Raw genomic sequence first — 25,956 nt, forward strand, 5'->3', positions numbered from 1 at the left:
CCAGTAACCAACCTCCTTAAAAACAAGCCCTGTCCTGGATATCAGCCGCTTTCCAAAGCCTCAAAGTATCCTTCACCAGTGCACCGCTCCTGATGATTTACAGTACTCGCCAATCACAAGAATCTCCAATATCCCCGAGATGCCAAACGACTCGACCCCAGACAGGCAAGATTGCACACAGTAGCGAGTTACGGAGAGACTCAGGAAGAGACGCGCGGCGCCTGGACGTTTCTGAATTTACGTTTCTGAACTACATTTATGTAGTTGTTGTAGAGTTACATTGATTCATCTCATCATCATCATGTTTAACTTTTACACAAGTTGACACAATTCTCTGAGGTCTCAATAAGTCATGAAACCATTCAGTCAGCATGACGAGTACCACTGTGTGTACATGGAGATATATCAGTAATTATAGGACTGTTTCTGACTGCTAAAATTAGCGCCTCGTTCAACTTGTCGGCGCTCAAGAGTGACCGATCACGTGACTCCACTGACTTCACTCCTATTGGTTGTTGCTCCCGAAAGTTGCTGTTTATTTGCATAAAGTTGAACAGATCTCAACTTTGTCGCGTCGCTGGACGGTCGCCAACGGTCACTGTCGCTCGTGTCGCCGGAAACGCTCATTTAAATGAATGGTATCGTGTCGCTTTGACGCTTGTAGTGTGAACGCAGCTTAAGAAGGAGAATCAGCTGATCTGTGAGTGAACAGCAACATCCAGGAAGTTCTGGCTTTATTCATCCTACAGTTTCAGGGTGGAGGAAAGTCACGCACACACACACAGTCATCTGACGCTCATCCGATTTACCCCACCGTTCCTGATCCCAATTCTCCATCAGGACTAATAATGTTAGTATCACACAGCTGAGGTATCATGATGTTTATATAACTGATGTAAATATGCAGCTGTGTGTTTATCAGAGGACATCATTATCTGTTCGCTGTGTGATAGTGTTGTGCGTCAGATTGTATTAGTTATAAAACTCGGCTCATCTTCTCCACCCTTGGATTCGGCCAAGTAAATGTGTGTGTGTGAGATAACTTCAAGACATTCTTCAATGAGGATTCAGTCTATTATTTAGAAGTCATATGATATTTTGTGTGTAAATCCTGTTCCTGATAAATGCAGTTTTGTAATGAGAGTTTCAAAAGATATGAAGCGACTGAGAAATGGCAGATTAATTAGTTCCTTCCCTTCAAAATGTATCCATTATTCAAAGGATTGAGAGTCTCCTGTAATATTATGATGATGTTCAGCGTTGGACTGAACTTTGGTCCGGGTCATAAATATGTTTTCCGATCAGGGCTGTAATAAGGATGAAGCTCGCAGATCTTTGGACTCTTTTATAACCGTGAGCTGGTTGAGATTGCAGGCATTACTCAGTGAGATTTAAGTCTTCTGTCCATCAGCGAGTCTCATTCCTGTGCGCTGGTGAATGGAGTGAGAGACACAGATCAGAGATGGAGGAACTGAAGCAGAGGAGACAAAAGAGAGAAGGACGACACAGGTAAAACACTCGCCGTCACCAACACAATCAGTCCTGCGTTTAAAAGCACAGCTCAATGCTTTCATTTCATTATTGAGGTCAAATAAGTTGAATTGTTCTTAAATACAAAGCATTGTAATGAAGATGCAGGAAATAGGAGTGCAATGCAGTACCACATTCACACAACAGCTGAAGTGAAATCTTTTAGTTATTTTATTGGCTGATTTCGTTTAATATTTAAAATACTTAAATTATACATACATAAACACAAAATACTTTAGCAACAGTCTTGAGAAAGATGCTTCATAATGCTGGATTAAAGTTTAAATGTTTATTTAAAAATGTATTGGCTTTGAAAAAAAAGTGCGCATATAGCCTAATACTACTAAGTAATAATATTGGTGTAATATGGCATTAGTTACATTCCTTTACCTTTTTTTCGTTTGGTATATTTAGGATATTATTGATGTATATAAACCCATTACCTCTACTTTAATAAAAACTGCTACCTGTGTATATATATATATATATATATATATACAGCTCGTCTGTGTGTCCGTCAGCACGACGCCGCATTGAGTCCTCGCGTTCGCAGCTTATTGTGATTAACGTCAATAACTGTAAGTAGTACTGCGAAATTAAAGAAGTGTAACACTTTACAAAATCAATTTTTGAAATTTGTGAATCAATACAAATCGGTAGAAGATAGAATCGCGATTCATATGCGAATCGATTTTTTTATATACTGAATATATATTTTTATTAGAACTCTCTTTCACGTCTTCTTGCACTTGAACCGACATATTCAAAGAAAATTACGTTAGAAAAGTATCCATGTAAAAAAAATGTAAAAATAGTTATGTTATGTTAGGTTATGTCTTAAGTGAATGTAAACGGTTGATAAATTAAAACGCGTGTGTATCGCTATATCGGATCCGTGTATTCGCTCTTAAAGCTACACTGTGTGATTTTTACCCCCATCTAGTGGTGAAAAGGCATATGACCATCCAGTGAATATTAGTTTCTGTTCCTCTCAATTCTGATTTCGTTTAACTCCTACGGTGGCCAATGTAGTCCAAGATTAACGTGGCTTCCAGTTCGACCTCGTCCATGAGTGTTAACTCAAACGTAAACGCGAAAGGCGAAGCTTGAATTAACGTTTATGTCCCTCTTTGGCTAATGTGCATTTAAGATGGAGGGGCAACATGGCGACCGACATTAGAACCCCTTACCCGTATGTATTTTCAATGGCACTCACGAGAATACTTTATTACTTGAACGAAGTAAATATACATTAATGAGCACATATATATTTTTGAAAGAACTAAGTGTTTTTAGCTAAGAATAAACTAAAAGAGTTACACAGTGTAGCTTTAAAGTGACGGCACTGCTCTTGACTGAATAACTTTTGTAACTTTAACAATGGATTCCTTTATTTTTTATGGCTGGTAAAAAAATATTTCTGTAAATTTTCGTAAGTTACCGGCCATTGGCAAATGTGGCAAAAAGTGAGTTATGAGAGGTTTCATAAACTGAATATACTGTATGTTGTTAGGCACAAAATGAACTTTGTGAACAGCACAGTGTGAAGTGACTGTATTTCACAATCTTCAGGAGCCTTATTGCTGCATACTGTATTAATACAAGTAAAAAATATGTAAAAAATAGAATAGCAATACGTATCTCAGGGCACTTTTAGGGGTAAAAGGTGATGAGGGTAAAAGGTACGATTTTTTTTCTGCACATTCTTCAGATTTTTAGAAAAAAACACTTTACTCCCATAAAGCAAACTTCAGGGTGACCGACCTGAGGAAAAGCATGCTTTGCATTTAAAGGGATAGTTCACCCAAAAATGAAACTTAAGTCATTAATTACTCACCACCATGCTGTACCAACCCCGTAAGACCTTCGTTCGTCTTCGGAACACAAATGAAGATATTTTTGATTAAATCTGAGAGCTGGATCACTGCTGCATAGGCTCCTAAGGGATTGGAACTTGACGGCCCAGAAAGTTCAAGAGATTTCCACGACGCATGCGCGAGAACTGAACTAGAAGGAGTAGAAGAAAGATGGCAGTTCTCGCGCATGCGTCGTGGAAATCTCTTGAACTCTCGTCTCAGGCCCAGAAGGGAGAAATGGAACAGCCGAATAAAGTAATTATTTTTGTTTGTTTTTACGCACAAAAAGTATTCTCGTGGCTTGATAAACTTATAGTTGAGCCACTCACGTGGAATCAGAGTTGGGTGTAACCAATTACTAAGTAATTAGTTACTGTAATTTAATTACTTTCCCCTTGAAAATGTAAAGTAAGGGATTACTCTTAATTTATCTGTAATTTAATTACAGTTACTTCTGATGTAATTGAGGGACTGTGTATAGATCAATCCAATCTCACAGCGATTCGTATGCATTTTATGAGGTGTCTAAATATTACGACTGCACTCGTACAAATTCGTATGAATTATTGTAAAATATGTATGAAAAAAAGTGTGAAATGTCATGAGATCAGACATAAAACAATAGTGGGTTTAACATCAAAATGTATTGTCTGATGCTAAAAAGTATGTTTTTATAATGTAACCTTCTCCACCTTGGTCTGTTTAAGGATAATTCATGCAATTTTATAGTATTTATTTGAAAAAATTAAAACAGATTCATGTCTATCCTTGTATTATTCAGCTGGTTGAGATTGATATGGGATTTTGAAAGTAATTAGTAATTAAAAGTAAATAAATACTTTTTAGAGAGAGTAATTAGTACAGTAATCTAATTACACTGTTGAAGAGGTAATTAGTAACTAGTAATTAATTACTTTTTTAGAGTAACTTACCCAACACTGCGTGGAATATTTAAACATTTTCTTCATTGACTTTAAGCACTGTTGCACCTCTCACGTGTTCCTCTGTCTGACGGTGGTCTTCTGTCTTCCGTCTACACAGAGACACCTGGGACCCGTTCCAGCTGAACCCGATCGGAGCCGAGAAAGAGCAGAAGAGAACATGCTTCCGGATTCTGCAGAACCTGGTGGCCGTGATCGTGGCCCTGCTGGTGCTGGTCAGCGGCGTCGTGAGCAAGGTGAGTCATGACTGTTCATGACCATAAACATTTATAGAGGATAACACCCATCCCTGTCTACTGATCGCCGTATCCATGCTGACGTGTGCACTCACTGGGATTCCCGCTCGCACGAACATCTGGACCCGTCATGCCTACGGTTATGGTTTGCATGCACAGAATCGCTGAGTTATTGAGATATTTTATTGTTGAGTTATTGTGATCATATTCATTTAGTTCTGTAATGTTGTCTTAAAACTTCAATGACCAGGACAGACTTGCTGAAGACAGATTGGGCAAACACACCATGTAAACCAGTGTTAAAAACACACAATATAACCGAATTGTGAAAAGAAATCTTAACAGTGCATGAAGGGAAAGTGGATCTCAAACAGCATGTAGAGTTTTAAAATGACAATTCAAAGCATTTTTCTAATAGTTATTTTTCATAGAAAAAACAGGTCACACTTTACATTAGGTGTCATTAACTGCTTAACTAATCGATACCATTTACTCCATTAAAAGTCCTTGAATTTATTAACCTGAAGCCGAACTCTCATCCCTATAACCCTAACCCTGGATCCTAAACCATATCTCAAACTCAGTGGCAGTAAATGTGGGAACACAGTAAATACATAGTCTTCTTGATATTTAACTCTATATTTAACCCCTACCGTAAAACAGTAAAAACATGAATATCCCGAAAATTCTTCATGTTCATGTTAGCACATAGTAGTTAAAGTGTGACCAAAAACAAAGAATAATTTGTTTCTCATTGCAGTTGCTGACATTTTAACGATCACACAACATGCTAGGACAGGTTCATGTTGACGTGCGTCAGGTTCTGTCCAGTGCACTGATGCCAAGGCTGTCCGTCTGTGTTGCAGGGCTCTCTGCTGGTTCTGATCACTCTGTCCAGTCCGAAGTCTTTGAGAAACGAGGTGGACCAGCAGTTTTACTCGCTGCTGTTGATGTGTGTCCTGGTGATGCCAAACTTCCTGATGTTCCTGAAGTCTCTGTGGAAGAGTGTCTTCAAGAGCTATGTGGCCCCGAAGGGAAAGATTCTGGCAATTGTGAGTTGACGTGATGCAAATTAACATGAACTTCAAATACTTTTGAGGCAAATTTTGCCGAAAGCCCACCTGTATAATTATGTTCATCAGACACTGTTCAGGCTTTTTGAGGTAAAAATGTCTAGCCTTTTGTGCTGTCTATGTGATAATAAACAAGACCAACAAATTTGACATAAGTAAATAGAAAAACGAATCCAAATCAAACGTGAAACGGCTTGGGTGTGAGTAAAATCAAAGGCACATCTGCTTTCCTGCAGACTTCAGCTTGTTGTAACCCTGAAGCCTTGACTCGCTTGTGTTTAATCAGGGTTGTAGCTCTCCAGGAGAAGGACTGGTTACGCCTTGCTTTAAAGCAGCTCCACTAAAAATATTAAAGCTAAAATGAGAGCTAATCTAGCAGTCGACCATCTTAATCCATCCAGTTGCCAAGGTGGTCTCCATTCCCTAACCCAATTATGCGCCAAGACTTCCATAGATCCAGCTAATCAACCACAGCTTGGACCAACTACAAACCATAAAAGACCAGCTTTGAGCAGCTATGCAAAACCGGCGACCAAAAAAAAGCTGATTTAATTAGGATTTTCCTCCAGGTTAGATATGCCAGACGATCGTTTAGCGAATGACGTGCTCGTGCTATGAGATAGCAATGGCGACTTGGCGGCGAAGAGTAGTCGCTGCAGCTCAAACATGCATGAACTGGTGATATGTACACGATGAGTGCACTGGAAGTTGAAATGTGTTCATGCTTCTGCAGATGTGTGGGATTGAGAGTCTGGTGGCGGTCGGGACGGCAGTGCTGGTGCTCGTTGTGATGCCTCAGCTTGATATCCTCACAAACCTCTCCATCCCTGGAGGGATCTGCATCCTTTCGGCCATGCTCCAGATCGCCTTCCGCCTGCAGACACGAAACTGGATGATCATCTACCCCATATGCTCCCTCATCCTAGTGCTCAGCGGTTACACGCTACTGGGGATCGACTACTACGTGAGAGAATCCACACACACCATTGCACAAATAGAGAATCCTTTCTTATATGTCGGCATTGCGATATTTGCCTCGGTGTTGGTTTCTCTGAACTGGTGGGAGAACCCGTTTCAGGCTAGCACTAACATTCAGGAGATGCTCAAGGAACTGGACTCTTTCAGAGACTCCGTGTATATGTTCACCAGCCTCCTTCGAATAGTCGTGACTCTGGGGGTGTACTTCCTGTACTTCTGCTTGATAGCTAAAACTCCCATTGACTGGGATGCCTACACCAAAGCCAGTAAAGGCACGATAGAGATAGGCCTCGGGCTGTTCTTCCTGCAGGCGTTCTGCTCTGCCGCGTGCCACTGGTTTGGAGTCGTGGCCTGCAAGATCCACGCCGTGAGACATGGTTTTGCCCTGCCTGTGTCATTTATCGGTCCAGTAACACTGATGCTGGGCATTACGGTTTTCTTGACGCAAGCTGAGTATCTAGTCCCTCCGCCTGCAATTGCATCTCCCATGGAGATGATTATTAACAGTGACAATAAAACACAAGCCATTTCCTCTCCGTTCTGGCCATTTTGCTATGAACTTCAAAATATCAAGGGCCTCAACACCACCCCGGTTGTAATTCTGGAGATTTCCTACAGCATCTGCAGAACGTCCCTCAACAATCCGTACGCCATGTGGCCTTTCTCCATGCTGGCGCTGGAGGGGGTGTGCATGTGGCTCGGGCTCATCGCATGCACGTATTACGTGTGGAAAATAAAAGTGCAGAGAATCGAACGCACCTCTCAGCTTTTCGTACGCCGCCTGTATGAATCCGCCTTCATCGACCTCTCTATGCTGCTGAACACAAAAATGAAAGTCATTCGTACGGCAAACAAGGAGAGGTACATCCATTCAGACAAAATCATGATAAATACGATAAACGTAATACAGTACAAGTGCATTAATCGAGTCAATCTGTTTCCTTTCTGTCGAGCAGTAGTGACATTGAAGTGGAGAACTGTGTCATCTACCTTTGTGCAACAATGTGGCATGAAACATATGACGAGATGCTGAAAATCTTGACTTCAATGTTCAGGTATTTATACTGTGGTGGATGAGCTATGTAAATGTATTGCAGCTGGAATTCCCTTAAGCAAAGAGAAACCCAGTTGGTCCTTGGTATATATCATCAGTAAAGAACTTTCGAGCGGCCGGCAGGTGTTCTTTGTTCACATCCCCTGTGTGTTGGTTTCAGATTGGACCGATACAGAGGAGATCCAAAGGAGGAACACAAGGACGTCTTTGACTTTGAGTGCCATATTTATGTCGACGATGCCTTCATGATAGAAAAAGACAAAGAGACTGGCACTGAGACAAAGCTTGTCAACTCGTATGTTTCTGATCTGATAAATGTTGTCATGGAGGTGTACAGGTAAGGCAAAGTTTTCCTATCCGTTATCAGCTTATGGTCTGTGACTCATTTGGGCAGATTCATGTTATTGATATTTCACAACCAACTGTAAACCATATTTCCCTGTTTTCGCCCTCAAGAGTATTTACAAATAAGGAGCCCGATGAGGTTTCTATCATTGAAACGCCATACGGTGGTCGTCTTGTGTTTGTCATGCCGGAGGGAAACATGCTTTATGTCCACCTGAAGGACAAAGCTCTGATTCGAAATAAAAAGAGATGGTCACAGGTGAACGTCAAAGCCTTAGTCCTTAGTATGAAGAATCATTCAATAATTAATTACTTACCTGAACCTGACTGAACACGTGTGCATTTTCAGATCATGTACCTGTATTACCTGCTTGGTTGGAAAGGATACAATGTCAAAAACCCTCAGAAAATAACAGTAGGTTTTCATTGATCATATGTTGGTTTAGGGATTCGAACAACCCCCTTACCCTAAACTGTCCGTGCCGCATGCATAAACCATACAGCTGACTAAATTTACGTTAAAAGGTCTCACACACTTGCATTGAAGGATCCAAGCCATATCTAGAGACCAGAGACGCAAAGACTAACTCGTTTGACTTGAGCAGCCATGTCGAGACCACCCAGAAAAGCTTTGCAACCCCTAGTCGTCCTACTATCCACATACGGCTGAAGATAACTTTCTGTTTTTTGAAACTGTGTTCTTACAGAGACAAAACAACCCATGTCGTGCCAGTCTCATATCATTAGATAGTGAGACTTATTTACTACCTTCGCATGATAATGACAGCAAGAGGAAGCATATATCTGACGACAACACGTATATCATGGCTTTGGATGGAGACACAGACTTCCAGCCGGGCGCTCTGATACTGCTCGTCGACCGTCTGAGAATGTATGACACCGTGGGAGCGGCGTGTGGACGGATCCACCCCACTGGAATGGGTAAAAGTCATCAGTGTTCAGTAAGGGCACAACGGTACACAGAAGTCACGGTTCGGTACTACCTCGGGTTTGGGGTCACGGTTCGATACGAGTTCGGGAACAGGAAAAGCAATAAATCCCCAATGCTAGGTTTCATTTATTTTGAACAGACAGTAGTGCAAATGAATCCATCTAGCAGCATTCAGTCCTCTAGTTGGTCCAGTACAGCCTCCTTTACTGTATAAACAGACTGCACTCTTGCATAGCTTATTTTTTTGTAGGGCTAATGATTTTATTCCTCATTGCCTACGCTGTCATTTTCTTTGCCCGTGAGAGTTCATTAACATGCGGTGACTATGGCGAATGCACATTCAATTTGGCGCTTTTTCAAGAATTCACGGAAAGATGAGCCAGAAGAAAAAAAGGTGGCTTCTAAATCTGAACTACTGACTGTATTCGTCGTCTGACTGTTTGCACCGAACCGTGACGTCCGTACCGTTGCACCCCAAGTGTACAGAGAAAAAATGAACAGTTATTGTCCCATTTTGATTATTTGGAAAGTAGTATATTAAAAACACATCTTTGAATTACATAACAGTATTACATAGAACTGACAAAAGACACGTATATGGCATAAAGGATGAAAGCAGCACTGGATTATATAGCAGATAATGACGTGCCCTTTTATTGACCTACAATTCAAACACTGATCAATATACAAAGTCCATTGACATAAACCCTTCCCGGTAATTATTGCAGTTTTATATAAACGTCGCACCACACCATGCATGCTAGAAAGATCCATCAAAAAGATAGCTAATCTTAACAAAACATGACAACCACCATTTACAATGCGATAACATTGCTCAGCTATCAGAAAGACGTCCCTGGAAAAATAAACTGCTCCAATGCAGTAATGCACACTTCAGTCCATTGTTCAAGACAGCGATTCATGTTCTTTGGCTCTGTGAATGTGATGTTTCAGGCCCAATGGTGTGGTATCAGAAGTTCGAGTATGCAGTGGGTCACTGGCTTCAGAAGACAGCAGAGCACGTGTTTGGGTCAGTCCTGTGCAGTCCAGGCTGTTTCAGTCTGTTCAGAGGATCTGCGCTGATGGACGACAACGTCCTGAAACGATACACCACCAAAGCCACCCGAGCCTCTGAGTATGTGCAGTACGATCAAGGTAAATCCCTATCCCTACTAATCCCCGCCCAAAAGGCATGTAACTCTGGCATGTGTTTTTCCCAAAAGCGTTGTAAGCCTAAGTTGATTATAAAGACCATTGGTGGCAATTGTCCTTCGATCAACTTAGGCTTGCGATGCTTTTAGGAAACACAGCCCAGTGTAGCAGACGATTAGCAAGGCTTATTGCATATGGGTCTTCTGTTCAGATCATTCTATGTGAATGTGTACAGTCAGCTTCCTTTAATCGTCATCATCTTACCGAACCGCTCGCGTTTAGGTGAGGACCGTTGGCTGTGCACTCTTCTCCTGCAGCAGGGCTGGCGTGTGGAGTATAACGCCGCCTCGGACGCTTACACCAACTCTCCTCAAGAGTTCAAAGAGTTTTACAACCAGAGACGTCGATGGGGTCCTTCGACACTGGCCAACACTCTGGATCTGCTCCACAGCGGGGCAGAAACGGTCAAGAGGAACACCTCCATTTCCATGCTCTACATCTTTTATCAGATTTTCACCGTGGCTTCCTCCATTCTGGGACCTGCATCCGTTACCCTCATGATTGCAGGTACATAGACCAAGACTTGGTGAAAAACAAGGAAAGGGATTTCAGTCACACCTGAAGAAGTTAGTCAAGGTCTTCAGAGTTAATAGAAAATTGCATCAGTGTTTGATCATGGTTTGAGCTAAACTCTTTCGGATGGTGGGCCTCCAGGCCTGGATTTGAGGAACCATGTAGTAGACCACTTGGTTAACCTGTATATTTGGTGTATTACCTAGTCTGCTAGAGAATTGGTTGAGCTGGTTAACCAGCTGACCTTCATAGGCTGGTGTGACCTGTTTTTTTAGCCCCAGCAAAGTAACTTTAAAAATATATAAAGAATAATCAAGATTCTGTGATTGGGTGTCCAAACTCGGCCCTGGAGAAGAGTTTTTCTTCAACTTGCCTCAAAACACCAGCCTGGACGTTTCCAGTCTGCCTTGTGACCAGGTTTAAGTGTGTTTAATTGGGGTTGGAGCTGAATTCTCCAGGAGCAGGAGTGGATGATTATTTTATGATTTAATGATACACATATTGAATGTATAAAGGTATGAAAAGTGAACACAAAGTCTGCTTATTTTCTCTTTTTCCATTTTAGGAGCATTCCAGTTTGTGTTTGGAATTTCAGGCACTCTTTCCATAATAATTGCGGTTATACCTCCAACAATTTACATGATCATATGTTTTTTGGCCAAACCCAACTTCCAAATCACAATTGCTGCCATTCTAAGTGTGATATATGCCTTCCTGATGACTGCATCCTTCTTTTCCATTATTGGTAATTATTGTTATTGTTTTTTCCTTGCTTTTTCCATTTTCCTCATTTGTTTTTTCCTTGTTTTTTCCTTTTTCCTCATTGGAATTGTGTTGAAAATGTGCTTTGTGACACTCCATCTCATTGGATTTCTTACTTTAGGTGACATGGTTATACAACAAACATTTATAACTCCTACTGGACTCTTCCTGGTGTCCGGTGCGATCATGTACTTGGTGACAGCCATCCTGCACCCTCAAGAGAGCACTCTGATCATCTACGGTCTGATGTACTTCATCTGCATTCCCAGTGGCTATCTCCTCCTCACCATATACTCCCTAGTCAACATGCACATTGTATCTTGGGGAACTCGAGAAACCAGCAAGGGCAAGGAGGATAAAAAGCAAGTGGGTGTCGTGTGCAATCGCGACTGCAAAATGTGCTGTTGGGATGTGAAAATCCAAGTCACTCAAGAGACAGAAAATCTACTGCTTCAACAAATGCAGCAAGCCGTCAATCCAGCACAAGCTGCCAAACCCGAGCCCGTCGTGCTGCCGGCTCAGAGCGCCAACGAAGAACCGAGCCATATAGAGGCCAACAAACACATTCTGGATTTCGACGAGGAGATGAGCCTTAAGAAGGACAAATCCAAAGAGAATCTCAACAAGGACAACAAGGAAAAAGACTCGGATTCTGAGAGAAGGTAAAGAATATGAAACTGTGTTTGGATTACAATGCAGAAGAAAAGTTCTTGTTGGTTAACAAATGGTCCCTCTAAATGAATCTTACAGTGGGAGTTCCAAAAGCATTGAGAAGAAACCGGACCAATTTAACGATGACACAGACTACACAGACGATGACGACGATGACGACGATGATGATGATGATTTTGATTACAATAATTTGGAGCCAAAGGAATTTGTGCCTGAGAGTGGTAAGAGATCTTCCTTTTCTTGAACACAGGGTTTCATGAGTGTAAAGTTGGTCTGTGCATTGAATAATTATTAATAATTCTTATTCTGATGGACAGATTGGGTGGAGCCTGTGAAGAGAGAGTTCCTGAAGAAACTGACCTATGCAAATCTGAAGAGAAACCTTCAGGAGCAGATCAGATACACGCTGAGGAACAAGAACCAGGAGGATCTGTGCGAGGAACTGGTGTCGATTCTCACCGACACCCTGAATGATGAGCTGAGGGATAAAGTGGGTCCGGAGGATGTGTTGACCGAGTCTCAGCTGGAGGAACTGCAGTACGCTCTGAATGAAGCCGCCAGACGCATCGTAAAGTCCAACCGCATCGAGAACGGAGCGCAGAGACTGGAGCGTCGCGTCAAGAGGGGGATCGAGAGAACGCTTGTGGCGCCACAGGTTGAGAAACTATCTGAGGTGAGGCTCACAGCAAAGTTATCTTTTGCCCTTCGTTTAAAATAAGTTTGAAAAACCTTTGCAGCTATTATACTGTTAGCAAACATCATGACTCCGCCCACAATTCTGTTAGAGAACATCATGACTCCGCCCACAATTCTGTTAGTGAACATGACTCCACCCACAAGTATGTAGTGAACATCATGACTCCGCCCACAATTCTGTTAGAGAACATCATGACTCCACCTACAAGTATGTAGTGAACATCATGACTCCGCCCACAATTCTGTTAGAGAACATCATGACTCCGCCCACAATTCTGTTAGTGAACATCATGACTCCACCCACAAGTATGTAGTGAACATCATGACTCCGCCCACAATTCTGTTAGAGAACATCATGACTCCGCCCACAATTTTGTAGTGAACATAATGACTCCGCCCACAATTCTGTTAGAGAACATCATGACTCCGCCCACAATTCTGTTAGTGAACATCATGACTCCACCCACAAGTATGTAGTGAACATCATGACTCCGCCCACAATTCTGTTAGTGAACATCATGACTCCACCCACAAGTATGTAGTGAACATCATGACTCCGCCCACAATTCTGTTAGAGAACATCATGACTCCACCCACAAGTATGTAGTGAACATCATGACTCAGCCCACAATTCTGTTAGTGAACATCATGACTCCGCCCACAATTTTGTAGTGAACATAATGACTCCGCCCACATTTATATGAATATGTAAATATGATCTGCTCTTTCCTCTCAATAACAGAATAAACACACAATACCAACGAGAAAACAGCGGTTCAGAAAGCATCTGATCACAGTGACGTGGAGACGTTTGCTCCAGCTCTGAGATTCAGATCTACAGTCGCGTTACGTTTATTCGTACAGAACTTTATACAATAGATAAAGCTTTACAGTATTAAACATGACAAACAGTGTCAGTGTCTCTTTCAGTCAGAATCACAGCTTCAGGTTCTGCTATAAAGCGGCTCTCCAGTGTGTTCGTGTTTTTACTCGCGTCGGAACAGAAGAAATGGGTCGATCATGAATGATTCGTTCATTTTATACAAATCTTTATTAAGACTTGGGAACAATGAGTTGTCTCAGGAGGAGTTATTTGTTTTTTCCCCCCGTTTTTTTCTTAACAAGAATCCTGTTGTGTGAAGCTTCAGTGGTTTATCAATGCATTTGGCTAAGGCTAAATTAACTGATCGACTTTTAAATGGAGCCATATCATCACTGGTAATGAAGTTGCTTGCGCTACCATGTCATACGAAGGAAAGAAAACTGTGTCCCTGTGTTACCAGGATGAAACTGATTTCTGGAATAAACTGCTGGAGCGCTATCTCAAGCCCATTCAAGACGACAAAGCTCATCTCGACGAAGTGACACGGGAGCTAAAGTCTCTACGAAACAAGGTAAGGTTGGCAAATTAACAAATCATCTTTTCTGGCCTGTAATTTTATCTGCTAAATGTGAATATTCTCTTTTTTTGTGTGCGCAGGCCGTGTTTTTGTACTTCATAATTAACGTCCTATGGGTTGTAGCGACGTTCTTCCTTCAGGCCATTGGCAGTGATGTTCTGAGCATTGAGATTCCTAAGTACTATCCGAACAATACGTTGGCCCCAGACCCCATGAAGGTGGAGCCGTTGAGTTTGATGTTTCTGCTGTCTTTCGCCGTTCTGCTGATCGTTCAGTTCCTGGCGATGCTCTACCACAGGTACAACACTGGCCCCCAATCCAACATTATATATATATATATATGTGGACCTTGATTACCTGAGACTGAAGCCCTGTTGTCTTCCATTACAGGGTTTACACGCTCATCCATGTGGTCTCGTACAGAAGCACAGAGAAAAACTACAAGCAGAAGGATGAGGTAAGTAAACACACTTTAGTGCCGTTCAGCCATGATTCAGCTAACACTGTTTTATCTGGATGTGAACCGATATAAGCAGTGTTGGGGAAAGTTACTTTAAAAAGCAATCCACTACAATATTGCGTTAAGGCCATTGCACATTGCACACCAAAGTTTTCGTATGTGTTTTGTTGTATTCGTAATTTGGTAGTTCGGAACTGTAAACACCATTCAAACTGCTTGCTACGGATGCGAAAAATGCAGAAAATCGAACCCGATACGATTGTTTTTATGATGGACGAGAGTTTCGGAGGCAGTGTGCAGTGTTACTCTCTTAAAAAATAACAAATTGCATTACTTAGTTACTTTTTACGAAAAGGCAAAGCGTTACGTTACTTTTTCTGACCTGGGCTGGGCTTGTTTCTTTTTTAACAAAAAAGTTATATTTTTGGGCAAATATAAAGGCCCTTTCAGACCAAAATTTAAATAAGGCTGAAGGAAATTCAGATTCCTGCATATCCAGTAGCAAACAAACAAATCTTCAGCTGTGGATCACAGAAAGTTTAACACTTACTTCACCGATTCTGATTCTGCATTTCACTGATTTGATTCATTTTGAGGGATACTGAATCTTTTTTGTGCAAGTGAAATGAGTATATGCACGCTCGCCTTTAGTCTATAACTACAATAACCATCAGGTTTACACACACTCACACACACCTCTGCACTTACCCATGATCCTCAACATGAGGACCAGAGAGCTGTCAGTCAATAAATGTGAAAAAGTAACTTGCGTTACTTATTGAACTCAGATATTTTGTTGTAAATTTAAAATTGTAACTTTACTTGGAAAAAAGTAATTTGATTCCGTAACTCAAGTCCCAGATGTGAGGCGAAGTGACCCCAACACTCTCCTTTAATGATGGTTGTGTTGTTCACAGGAGGATGAGGATGACGGGTTTGTCCTGGGGAACGAGATGCAGAGTACTCTTTTCATCACCGGCGACGACTTGTGAAACAATCCCTCGTTCACTCCTAGTTACAGGCGGAGGGAAAGAGCGGTTTCTCCTGCGTGAAAGATTCACACCACCTGCCCGAAACTGGAGCTAGGATTTGTTTACTATAGATTTTTGCACTGGATAAAAGTCACTATTTTCTATGTATGAAAATGTTATGAATGTTTTACCTTTTGATAATTTGCATAGTTTATATTAGTGTGAATATTTGTCAAATATTAATAAAATAATGTTCTGTATCAAATTGATCTGGACCCATCGATTTACTGAAATACATTTCATTAAAATATCTCTTTTTATGGTAATGAAAAGCAAGATGAGTTTGTCATCAGTGTTACCCAGGCTTCAGTAATATCACATTTGCCATGGATGGATGGATGGATGGATGAATGGATGGATGAATGGATGTGGACGGATGAATGGATGGATGGATGGATGGATGGATATTGGAGGCTTCTTCAGGAAAGGCCAGGTCTCTGACGAGCTCCGACTGTTGCCCGGTGTTGTTGACTCATCCGTTCTGTTCATTATTAACTCCCGCCGTGTGGGAAACGAGCGCTCCCCTTCAGTTTGTCACTGGCTAAGTGAGACCCCTCCTCAAGGCCACGTGCACACTAGCATCTTTAGAGGCGGCTCGTGAGTGATCTGCACATAAATGCAGTTTCTAGATATTTCACATGGACAGGAACATCATATTTCACCTGTCGCGCTGGTGCTGATGCTCAGGTTCACCTGAAATAGCAAGGCTGGATGTTGCGCTAAACTCCTCTTTGCTAGCATCGCTATTAATATTATAATATTACTCCTAATAAATCCTCTCCGCTATCCTTCTCCCTTTTAGCTTTCCGTTTTGTGGCTCCACTGCTCCACCGTTTTTATCCAAGTTGTTTGTTTTTCGATGTCCTCAACTCTGTTTTCCACTCGATCTTCCGCGGTAAGCCATCATCAGACACAGCCCACACACTGATTATGATACTTGTGAGTTTGTGTGTGAAAATAATAAATAATTGTGGTAACACTTTACAATAATACGGAGGCGTATTGCATTCACTTGAAGAAAAAAAATCTACTCTGTTTTTCTGAATTAACGAGTTAATTTTTCATGAGAAAAAAAAATTGCTCTGTTTTTCTGAATTAATTTTTCATGAGAATTTTTTTTGCTCTGTTTTTCTGAATTAATTAGTTAATTTTTCATGAGAAAAAAAATTTGCTCTGTTTTTCTGAATTAATGAGTTAATTTTTCATGAGAAAATTTATTTTTGCTGTTTTTCTGAATTAACTCAGAATTAACTAAAAACAGAGCAAAAAAAAAAAAAATCCATTAAAAATGAACTCATTAATTCAGAAAAACAGAGCAAAATTTTTTTTCTCATGAAAAATTAACTCATTAATTCAGAAAAACAGAGCAAAAAAAATTCTCATGAAAAATTAACTCGTTAATTCAGAAAAACAGAGCAAAATATTTTTTTCTCATGAAAAATTAACTCGTTAATTCAGAAAAACAGAGCAAAATTTTTTTTCTTATGAAAAATTAACTCGTTAATTCAGAAAAACAGAGTAGATTTTTTTTCTTCAAGTGAATGCAAGACGCCTCCGTACAATAAGGTTCATTAGTTAACATTAGTTAATGTATTTACTAACATGCACTAACCATGAGCAATACATTTGTTACTGCATTTGTTCATCTGTGTTAATGTTAGTTCATGAAAATACAGCTGTTCATTGTTTGTTCATGTTAGTTCACGGCGCATTAACTAATGTTAACAAGATTTTAATCAAGTATTAGTAAATGTTGAAAATAACATTAACAAAGATTAACAAATGCTGTATATGTGCTATTCATTATTAGTTCATATTAACTAATGTTAACTAACGAACCTTATTGTAAAGTGTTACCATAATTGTTAACACTCACACACACAAGCACACACTCATTAATGAATTTTATTTTAATTTCATTTTAAATAAAAAGAAAGGATGAGGCCACACAGTTAGTGGGGTCTTTGGGGCCGCTAGAGGTCGGAGGATGAGGGATAGATGAACAGAATGATGGAAGGAAAGTCAGTCAAAAAGCATTATTAGGTTTTTTTTATTTTCAATCATAATTAGTTTACACACCGATTTCATTATGAATGGAAATAAATTAATCAAATAATTCTACTGAAACTTCCAGGACTGTGTTGTAAGGCTTAAAATCTCATACATGTGTAACAGAGACAGAAAACAGCGTAAAACGGATCATCTGTGATTATTTATTTGCATTAAACAGAATAGAGAGTTTGATCTGAAGAGGCCGAGGGGCTGAAACCTCATCACTTGGCCGTCTTCTTCTCCATGCTGAGGAAGAGGAACACAACACATTACTGTATGAACCACACTAGCCTGAACACATGCAGAACAGACTTTACAGCAGGCATTATGGGTAATAACCGTACTTGTATCGGATGAGTCTGCTGCCCTGGATGAGCTGGGCCGTCTCATTGGTCAGATGGCAGGCGAACAGAAGCCAGTTCCTCGGCTGGACCTTATAGGCGAAGCGCATGAACAGCAGCGAGTAGCAGGTCAGAGCTGGAGAAACAGAGCCAGAGTTCACCTTTGACCTCACAGAGCAAGAGTTCACCTTTGACCTCACAGAGACTGTCTGTTGCACACTACGGTGTCTCTTAGGCCTTGTTTACACTGCAGGTTTTGATGCCCAATTGTGATTTGTTGCCTATATCCGTTTTTATTTTGACCATCTGTTTACTTGTCCTTTAAACTGTGACCCATGTCCGAGTCATGTGTTTGCACAAGTCATGTGACTCCTTGCACAGATGGACGAGCAGCAAGCGAGCTCTCAGGGCTGGTGGGACCCTTTGATATGTTGCCACCGTGTGTCCACAATCCTCTCCTGCGACGTGTTTCGCCGTCCCGTTGCGGAGGCGCGTCAGGTTGGCTCGCGTCGTTAAACAGCGGAGACTAGCCTAATGCCCCAGCACACCCGATCTGCCTGCGTACATGACCGTCGCATCGGCACATATCGGATTTATTACCACATGAACGGCCTTAAACCGATCTCGAAACATCCAAATGCATGCGTTTTTTCCTGTTTACACCGTCACAGAACACATGCGATCTGTGTCACATGAGCAAAACATCAGAATTGGGTCACATTTCCCTGACAGTGTAAAGAAGGCCATGGTCAGGTCAGCTTTAGTTATACAGCGGAGAGAGTTTCAGAGCAGCTTTACTAGGGTTGGGTATCGTTTGAATTTGAACGATTCCGATTCCGATTCCTTGTTTCGATTCCGGTTCCTAACGATTCTCAATTCTGATTCTTTTAAGAGGCAGGGTCAAAAAAGTTTAGCTAACCTTGCTAACCAACGGCCTTTCTGAAGGAAATACTCCTTCTGTAAAAATACTCCTTTTGTCACAAATTTTGCATTTTGCCGAGATTTCGTTAATTTTAGAAAAGTGAAGCCACACTTTGGATCTCCGACGTAAGCTACTCATGTTCGACTCGCGCGGTTATGCCAACACTTCCGGTAGACGCTTCTTCGTTGGTGTTGTTCAGCGGTTTCTTCTTCCGCTCGGCAGACTGTGAATATCGAAACTAGGAATCGAAATTTTAACTTTTGAACGATTCCGGGAAAAACGAAAAGTTAGTCCCGGTTCCAATCGATACTCGATTCTCGATACCCAACCCTAAGCTTTACAGAGATAAAGTTCAGTGATGGTTCCTGTCTGTTGTAAAATATGTATTAATTCAGTTCATTAGTGCAGTACAGTATCTCTCTGGAGAAAATGTCATCCTCCAGTTCTCATGTAATGGTGCCAATGCAGATGATCAATAATATTGCTGAATATTAAGTTAAATGTCCCCAACTAAGCAGCCGAAAGTCAAACCAGAACTCCATCAGTGACAGAATGGTGGAAACCGTTGGCAGAACCCAAACGAGCAAACAGTGAGTGATCAGGACAGGTCAGAGGTCAGACGGGTCCAGCTCTTACCGAAGGTCATCCTGCCGCTGATGATCTCGGGGCTCTTCTTCATGTCACTGATGGCAGCGATGGGCAAACCCCAGTTGGCCACCGGACCCCAGAAGTGCTGAGCGGACAGCAGACACAATCATGATCATAATAATCTTCATAATAATCGTAGGATATCATAACGCTGAGGACTTACCGTGCTGAGGGGACGACCCCACAGGAAGAGCAGGTCCGGCGGGAACAAGAAGAAAAACACACATCCACAGAAGATCAGCAGTGCACAATATCATGCGTCTGGAGCTCAGAATAATCAAAGACGAGAACTGGCCCTACGGTAGGCCTAGGGTATATATCGTTATTTTGTCCAGATTTTTTTTAATCTGTGTATATGACATGTAAATAAGTGGGCACGGTTAACTCGCGTGCAGCGGGCGTGAGACTGACACGCTGATTTTACTGAAGCAAAAGACGCACTGAGAGTTAGCGCGGCATGTGTGTGTTCACAAGGCTGTGGTCAAATAATGACGCAGTTGTCGAGTAAACGTGTCCCAAGATGATTCACTAAAGGGGACTCAGTAAATTCCCTGGGGAATGGATCAGCCTGTTTATAGTCAACATCCCGCTTCATAATATGGCCTTCTGGGTGTTTACATGATAAATTAATGACCTGAAAGCAGATGACAACGATGTCAAAACAATCCCGTTCACATGGATCTGCAAAAATGACTAAGAAGGCTGTAATATACATGTCAGGACAGCAGGTGGCGACATCACTTTGTCAAGAAACACCTGCAAACATGTAATATGAGTGACATATGCATATAAGCATCACGACGTCACCGTTTTGTTTTTGTTGTTTACATAGAGATGGTTTGGCGTCGTTTTCAAAAGCTTGCGTTTTCAGGGCCCAGAGCGCCATTGTTGTGTAAACGAACAGCCAAAACGCTTTAAAAGTTTTATGTTTTTAGTTTAAAATGGTGTTGTGTAAAGTCAATCGAAAGTTTAAAGACTCAAAATATATCCTGTGAAAATTGTTTTGAAATTGAACATTTCAACTGACAAAATTTTTGTATTATAAATGTATTATAAAGATTTTGATTAAAATAAAATGTTTAGTTCAGCACATTTGCTTTATTACTTCTATTATGTTCACTTCTGTTTGTCTTTTTAGAACGAGACCAACCCTAGTTCAGACCTATAATCACACGAACGGGTTGGTACAGGTTAGAGTTTATTGTTTCGTAACAGCAGAAGTCGATAAGTAGACACATTACTGCCGTTAAACCTCGGGAATGAAAATATAGTGAGAACGTGAATATTCAGAGATTGACATGTGACAGCAATGATGATAATTAATTAAAACCCGTGAAATACAGCTCGACGGATGACGAAGCGCCCATGAGTGTCAGCTGGACTCTGGACTGCTGTCGTGACGCGGGTCTGTCGCCCTCTGGAGGTGTGCAGCGGAACTGCAGATCACGTCCTTCACACGATAAACTACTGTTTTCTGTTTATTATGTGCATAACAGCAGTCTGTGTGTGTGGCTGCGAGTCATTTCACTGTATTCCGTAGAATAACTCTCAAACATCGACATTATTTACCTCAGCGCTATTGAGAAACAGTGACTGACCTCATGAGATACTCTCTGAACTCTTTACTGCGGAGATGATCCACGGCTTTACGTGCAAGAGTTCCTGCCATCGTCAACACGCGAATTATACAGTGATGAATATGAATATGATTTCAGTTTGTGTAAAAGTAAACACTGCTGCGCGCTTTACCGCAGCTAACCGAAGTGACTGGACTAGAGGACAGAGTCAGGCATGCGCAGATACGCGATGACGCAATTTCCGGTGTCAACATTCCAACATCCTGTCAAATATAAAGTCGCGCAAATTTATAAATAATAAAGTTAAATCAGCAAATTTAACAATTAAACAATTAATACTGCTCATGTTAATCAATTGCATTAATTTTATTCAAATAAACGTCGTTTATCTAGATCGATCGCCTGTATCCCAACTAAATAGAAAATATCTGTAACACTTTATAATAAAGTTCGTTAGTTAACATTAGTTAACTACATTATTTAACATGAACTAATAATAAACTGCACGTACAGCATTTATTAATCTTTGTAAATGGTAATTTTAACATTTACTAATATTTTAGTAAAATCTTGTTTACATTAGTTAATGCACAGTGAACTAACTATCTAACAAACAACGAAGAGCTGTATTTTATGAACTAACTTTAACAAAGATTAACAAATACAGAAACAAATGTATAGCTCATGGTTCATGTTAGTTAATTAACAATTGTTAACTAATTAACCTTATTGTAACGTGTTGCCAAAAATGTCCCTGGTTTATTATCCTCTGTGTTTTTATTCCCTCTCATTTATTTTTTTGTTTTATAAAGTAATGTTTATGATGATAACCGAGTAAATAACTAGCAGCGCTGTGATTGGCTGTCGGGAAGCATGTGATCAGGTCGTTCCGCGGAAGTAAAGATGGCGCTGGACGGCTCGTCCACGTCAGTTATGGCTCATAATAACCCGTATCACAGTCATGTTTCTGATTATTACGGGCGAAAGCTGAGCAATAAGCCCGATGTAGTGCCGTCCGGGGTCACCGAGAGGAAAGTGTCGCCCTCGGATAAACCCGACATGGTGGTGCTGGACGTGCTCGGCATCAAGGACTCTGGTGAGAGCTTCTCTCGGGCGCTTCACACACACACACACACACACACACACACACACACACACACACACACACACACACACACACACACACACTGTCTGTGGAATATATCAATAACTGTTTCATTTTCATCTCCAGAGGCTCCAGGGCACAGAAAGAAGCACGAGACGGACACATATGTGCTGGTGAGACTCGTGTTCGCTCATATATGTGTGTGAAATATAATGTGAAGCTTATCATAACATCACATGTGACGTCACGCGTTATTAATGTTCACGTTAAAGGGGAAAATCATGAAAACTTTTGCCAAGTTCTTGGATTTGAAACACTTTCAAAATTGTGTAATTTATTCATCATTACTCCAGTCTTCAGTGTCACATGATCCTTCAGACTAATGAGCATCTGATGCTAATAAACAACATTTATGATTATTATCAGTGTTGAACACAGTTCATGTTTCTGTGGAAACTGTGACTTTTATTTCTCAGGATATTTTTGATTTAATGAAAGTTCAAAAGATCAGGAGTTATATTATATAACTAAGTTATATTATAAATATCTCAGCTGTCACTTGTTTTGGTCAATTTAGTGCGTCCTTGATGAATAAAAGTATTAATTTCTATTAAAACAAAGTAACAAAATCACCGTGCTGACCCAAATGTGCACATGAGAGTGGATCAGGATGCATGTTACTGAGTTTTGTCATTAGCAAAGCTCCATATTCCCACAATAATGGTGTGTGTGGGTAATGTAGTTTTCTCTGGTCTGTCCTCAGGGCACCATCCATCCCTTCCGCAAAACACACCGCTCCGTGCTGGGCAAGTGTGCGCAGGAGTTCCGGCTGGTGACGTCCGACCGGCGGGTGAGTCCTGCATCACACACTCTCACTCACACACACACACACATTCACTCACTCACAAATAAACGAACAAACACTCAAACACACACTCGCTCTCACTCACACTCAGGCACTCACTCACAAACAAACACACACACACGTTCACACAGGCACACACTCTCACTGACATGTACTCACTCACACACACACACATGCGCGCACACACTCACTCACAAACAAACAAACTCTCACACACACACACACACACACATTCACTCACACACGCACACTCACTCACAAACAAACAAATACTCAAACACACACTCGCTCTCACTCACACACACACTCAGGCACACACTCACAAACACACATACACACTCACACAGGCACTCTCTCTCTCTCTCTCTCTCTCTCTCTCTCACACACACTCTAACTCTCTGTTTGTTGAGTGATTTCTCTGTGTGTGTGTCAGTCGTGGAGGATCCTCCTGTTCGGCGCGCTGAATCTCGTCTGCACGGCCTGTCTGCTGATGTGGTGCAGCTCCACGAACAGCATGGGTGAGTGACGGCACACATTACCCAGCATGCTCAGCGCCCCATCCAATAATCATGCGTCATGACCTGTAATATACTAGCGGATGATGATACGAGAACACCACAGACGAGCGTCGGCCGATGTACGAGCGTCCCTGCGCCTCATTGGTCAGCACAGATGCAGGAGGCTCACAGGACACTGACATCATCACACCAGCACCAGCGACTGACCAACCACACTATAATTCTACTCCATTTCTAAACAAGTCAACTGTTGAACTCTAGAGATATCTCACAGCCTTCGCCATCATCTAACGCTCGTTAACCCGTGATAATGATTAATATCTGCCAATCACAGCTCTGCACTCGCGCCCTGACCTTTCAAAGTCCCATCATGCACTGCTCCGACGTTGTTTGCCATTATGTGTGTGTGACGGGAAGGGTTGGTGTGTATTGGATCATCAGTCTTTCTCCCGGTGTGTGTGTGTGTGTGACGGGAAGGGCTGGAGGAGTGTGTATCGGTCCTTCTCCGGTCTCGGTTTCCTCTCTGACTCGCCACTTCCTCCCGCCAGGTGTTGGCCTGTCGTTGGTCAATAAAGCTTTTAGTTTACATCTGGAGCGATCTGATGTGTGGACGACACCGGAGCCGGCGCTCGATGCGTGTTCCTGCCCGAGGACAGCTGAGCGCAGCAGAGAAAGCGGATACTCGCGCGGCGGGCGCTAGCAGGCTCCCGATGCTAATGGCGCTCGGCTCCCACGAGGCCGCCGCGGGACGGCTGAAGGTCAGGGTTCGGGGACGATCAGATGTGTTTGGATGCTCTCATTAAATATTCAGACAGAGAGCCGGGCTGGGTTTCCCACTGCGTCTTCATCTCCTCCTCCTCTTCATCGATCAGCTCTGTAAACAAACACACGTCTCCTTAATCTGAGCGCTGTACTGGACACGAGTGTGTGTATTCGGTGTCGCCGCTCGGGGTTATTCACGCATCATCTGTCATTACGTCCCTCGGGCACGCTCGCTCTCGTGTTCCTGCGAGGTCGGTGTGTGTGTGTGTGTGTGTGGGCGCTGGTGTGTGTGCGGTGCGACCCGTTCCACAGACTCCGGATCAGCTCATCATGTGCTCATTTATGGAGGAACAATAATAACAAACACTGGTGAACCAGTAAAGCCTGTGGAACTGCACATTACCCAGCTTGCATTGCAGCGCATTTCAACATGCTCGTTTATTTCAGCTGAGAATATTTCCATTCAAAACATTTCACACACACACTTTTTTCATTCAATGCTTTTCCTGCAGATTTGAGTCGCTGAGTTTGTAAAGTGAAGTAAAATGGACTGAAAATGGGAAATTATAGGTTGTATTTTATTTTTAAACGGACTGAATATTTTGGACGTGAAATCTGAACGCTGAATATGGAGTATTTTTAATAATGGAAATGTGTGAATGTTTTGAAGTGAAATTTTCACAACTTAAATATGAATGAATGAATAGTTTTTATTATTGTGATGCACACTACTGTACGTCCAGCCCTGATGTGCTCGTAAGACACCAGTACGACCAGTCAGACAGCAGGCATCACATACATGAGCTTATGAAAAAGAAGTATATTTCAAGTTCATTTTATGTAGTATACTTAAGTAATGTTCAAGTGTATTTTAAGTATACATTATGTAGTAAGTATACTAATGTCACTATGTACTAGTAGTAAACTTGTAAGTGTACTATTTTAATACTGCTTTTAGTACATAAAAGTATATGTTTAAGTGTACTATAAGTGTAACAGTAAGAACAGAACTAGTTCATAATTATGTATCTCATGTGTACTGCAAGTGAATTTATGGGTATACTAGTAGTTTACTTTTTTACTGTAATACTTATACAAGTATACTTTGAATACTTAATTATACTTTTAAGTATTTCTGGATCAAAAGATTGAGTACAAGAACAGGATAAATATACTTGCTTTTCTCTTAGTATAAGTCAAGAACACTAAAGTGTAATTTGAAGTATACATCTGAGAAGTACAGGAAAAAGAAACTGAAAGTATACTTTCTTATTTTTAGTTTAAAAGAAGTATACTAATGGCACACTTGAATAAACTTCTTTTTCGTAAGGGTGAGCTTATTACTATAAACGAGTCTAACAAAAGCTGCCGATTTAAGCAACCATTTCATCTTGTCGCCCTTACTCCAGAACATCTCAGACTCTTTAACAAACAATTCACCAAATAATGCATTTC

The 25,956-nt window shown here is 41.4% G+C and overlaps 3 protein-coding genes across 3 annotated transcripts in view; 2 read left to right on the forward strand and 1 right to left on the reverse strand.

Annotated features, from left to right (window-relative positions):
- The first annotated feature begins 1,367 nt into the window (after window positions 1–1,367).
- On the forward strand, window positions 1,368–15,916 carry chs1 (chitin synthase 1). Its single transcript, XM_039690360.2, has 19 exons — window positions 1,368–1,509; window positions 4,428–4,563; window positions 5,430–5,615; window positions 6,370–7,475; window positions 7,571–7,669; window positions 7,829–8,005; window positions 8,125–8,272; window positions 8,363–8,428; window positions 8,721–8,955; window positions 9,920–10,120; window positions 10,400–10,684; window positions 11,256–11,435; window positions 11,574–12,114; window positions 12,203–12,345; window positions 12,442–12,797; window positions 14,104–14,214; window positions 14,301–14,518; window positions 14,611–14,677; window positions 15,598–15,916. The coding sequence occupies exons 1-19, from the start codon at window positions 1,463–1,465 to the stop codon at window positions 15,670–15,672; spliced, it is 4,377 nt and encodes a 1,458-aa protein (XP_039546294.2). The 5' UTR covers window positions 1,368–1,462; the 3' UTR covers window positions 15,673–15,916.
- Window positions 15,917–17,910: 1,994 nt separating this feature from the next.
- On the reverse strand, window positions 17,911–21,478 carry mpc1 (mitochondrial pyruvate carrier 1). Its single transcript, XM_089117376.1, has 4 exons — window positions 21,269–21,478; window positions 19,663–19,759; window positions 18,108–18,240; window positions 17,911–18,009 (listed from the first exon to the last, which is right to left on the reverse strand). The coding sequence occupies exons 1-4, from the start codon at window positions 21,341–21,343 to the stop codon at window positions 17,985–17,987; spliced, it is 330 nt and encodes a 109-aa protein (XP_088973502.1). The 5' UTR covers window positions 21,344–21,478; the 3' UTR covers window positions 17,911–17,984.
- Window positions 21,479–22,113: 635 nt separating this feature from the next.
- slc30a6 (solute carrier family 30 member 6) overlaps window positions 22,114–25,956 on the forward strand; it is a 12,826-nt gene continuing 8,983 nt past the window's right edge. Inside the window, exons 1-4 of the mRNA XM_039690361.2 lie at window positions 22,114–22,347; window positions 22,483–22,529; window positions 23,120–23,206; window positions 23,655–23,739. Of these exons, the coding sequence (XP_039546295.2) occupies window positions 22,155–22,347; window positions 22,483–22,529; window positions 23,120–23,206; window positions 23,655–23,739 (412 nt within the window). The 5' untranslated portion in view covers window positions 22,114–22,154. The remainder of the gene's footprint in view (window positions 22,348–22,482; window positions 22,530–23,119; window positions 23,207–23,654; window positions 23,740–25,956) is intronic.

The sequence above is a fragment of the Pimephales promelas genome, chromosome 11 (assembly GCF_988280905.1).
Source record: "Pimephales promelas chromosome 11, fPimPro1.hap1.1, whole genome shotgun sequence".
Lineage (NCBI taxonomy): Eukaryota > Metazoa > Chordata > Actinopteri > Cypriniformes > Leuciscidae > Pimephales > Pimephales promelas.

Coding starts and splice junctions, on each gene's coding strand:
- chs1 (XM_039690360.2), top strand. CDS start 1,463: ATGGAGGAACTGAAGCAGAGGAGACAAAAGAGAGAAGGACGACACAG. Junction 8,273..8,362: donor ATAAAAAGAGATGGTCACAG/GTGAACGTCAAA, acceptor GTGCATTTTCAG/ATCATGTACCTGTATTACCT. Junction 14,678..15,597: donor ACTACAAGCAGAAGGATGAG/GTAAGTAAACAC, acceptor TGTTGTTCACAG/GAGGATGAGGATGACGGGTT.
- mpc1 (XM_089117376.1), bottom strand. CDS start 21,343: ATGGCAGGAACTCTTGCACGTAAAGCCGTGGATCATCTCCGCAGTAAA. Junction 18,241..19,662: donor CAGCGGCAGGATGACCTTCG/GTAAGAGCTGGA, acceptor CTGTTTCTCCAG/CTCTGACCTGCTACTCGCTG. Junction 18,010..18,107: donor AGCAGACTCATCCGATACAA/GTACGGTTATTA, acceptor CCTCTTCCTCAG/CATGGAGAAGAAGACGGCCA.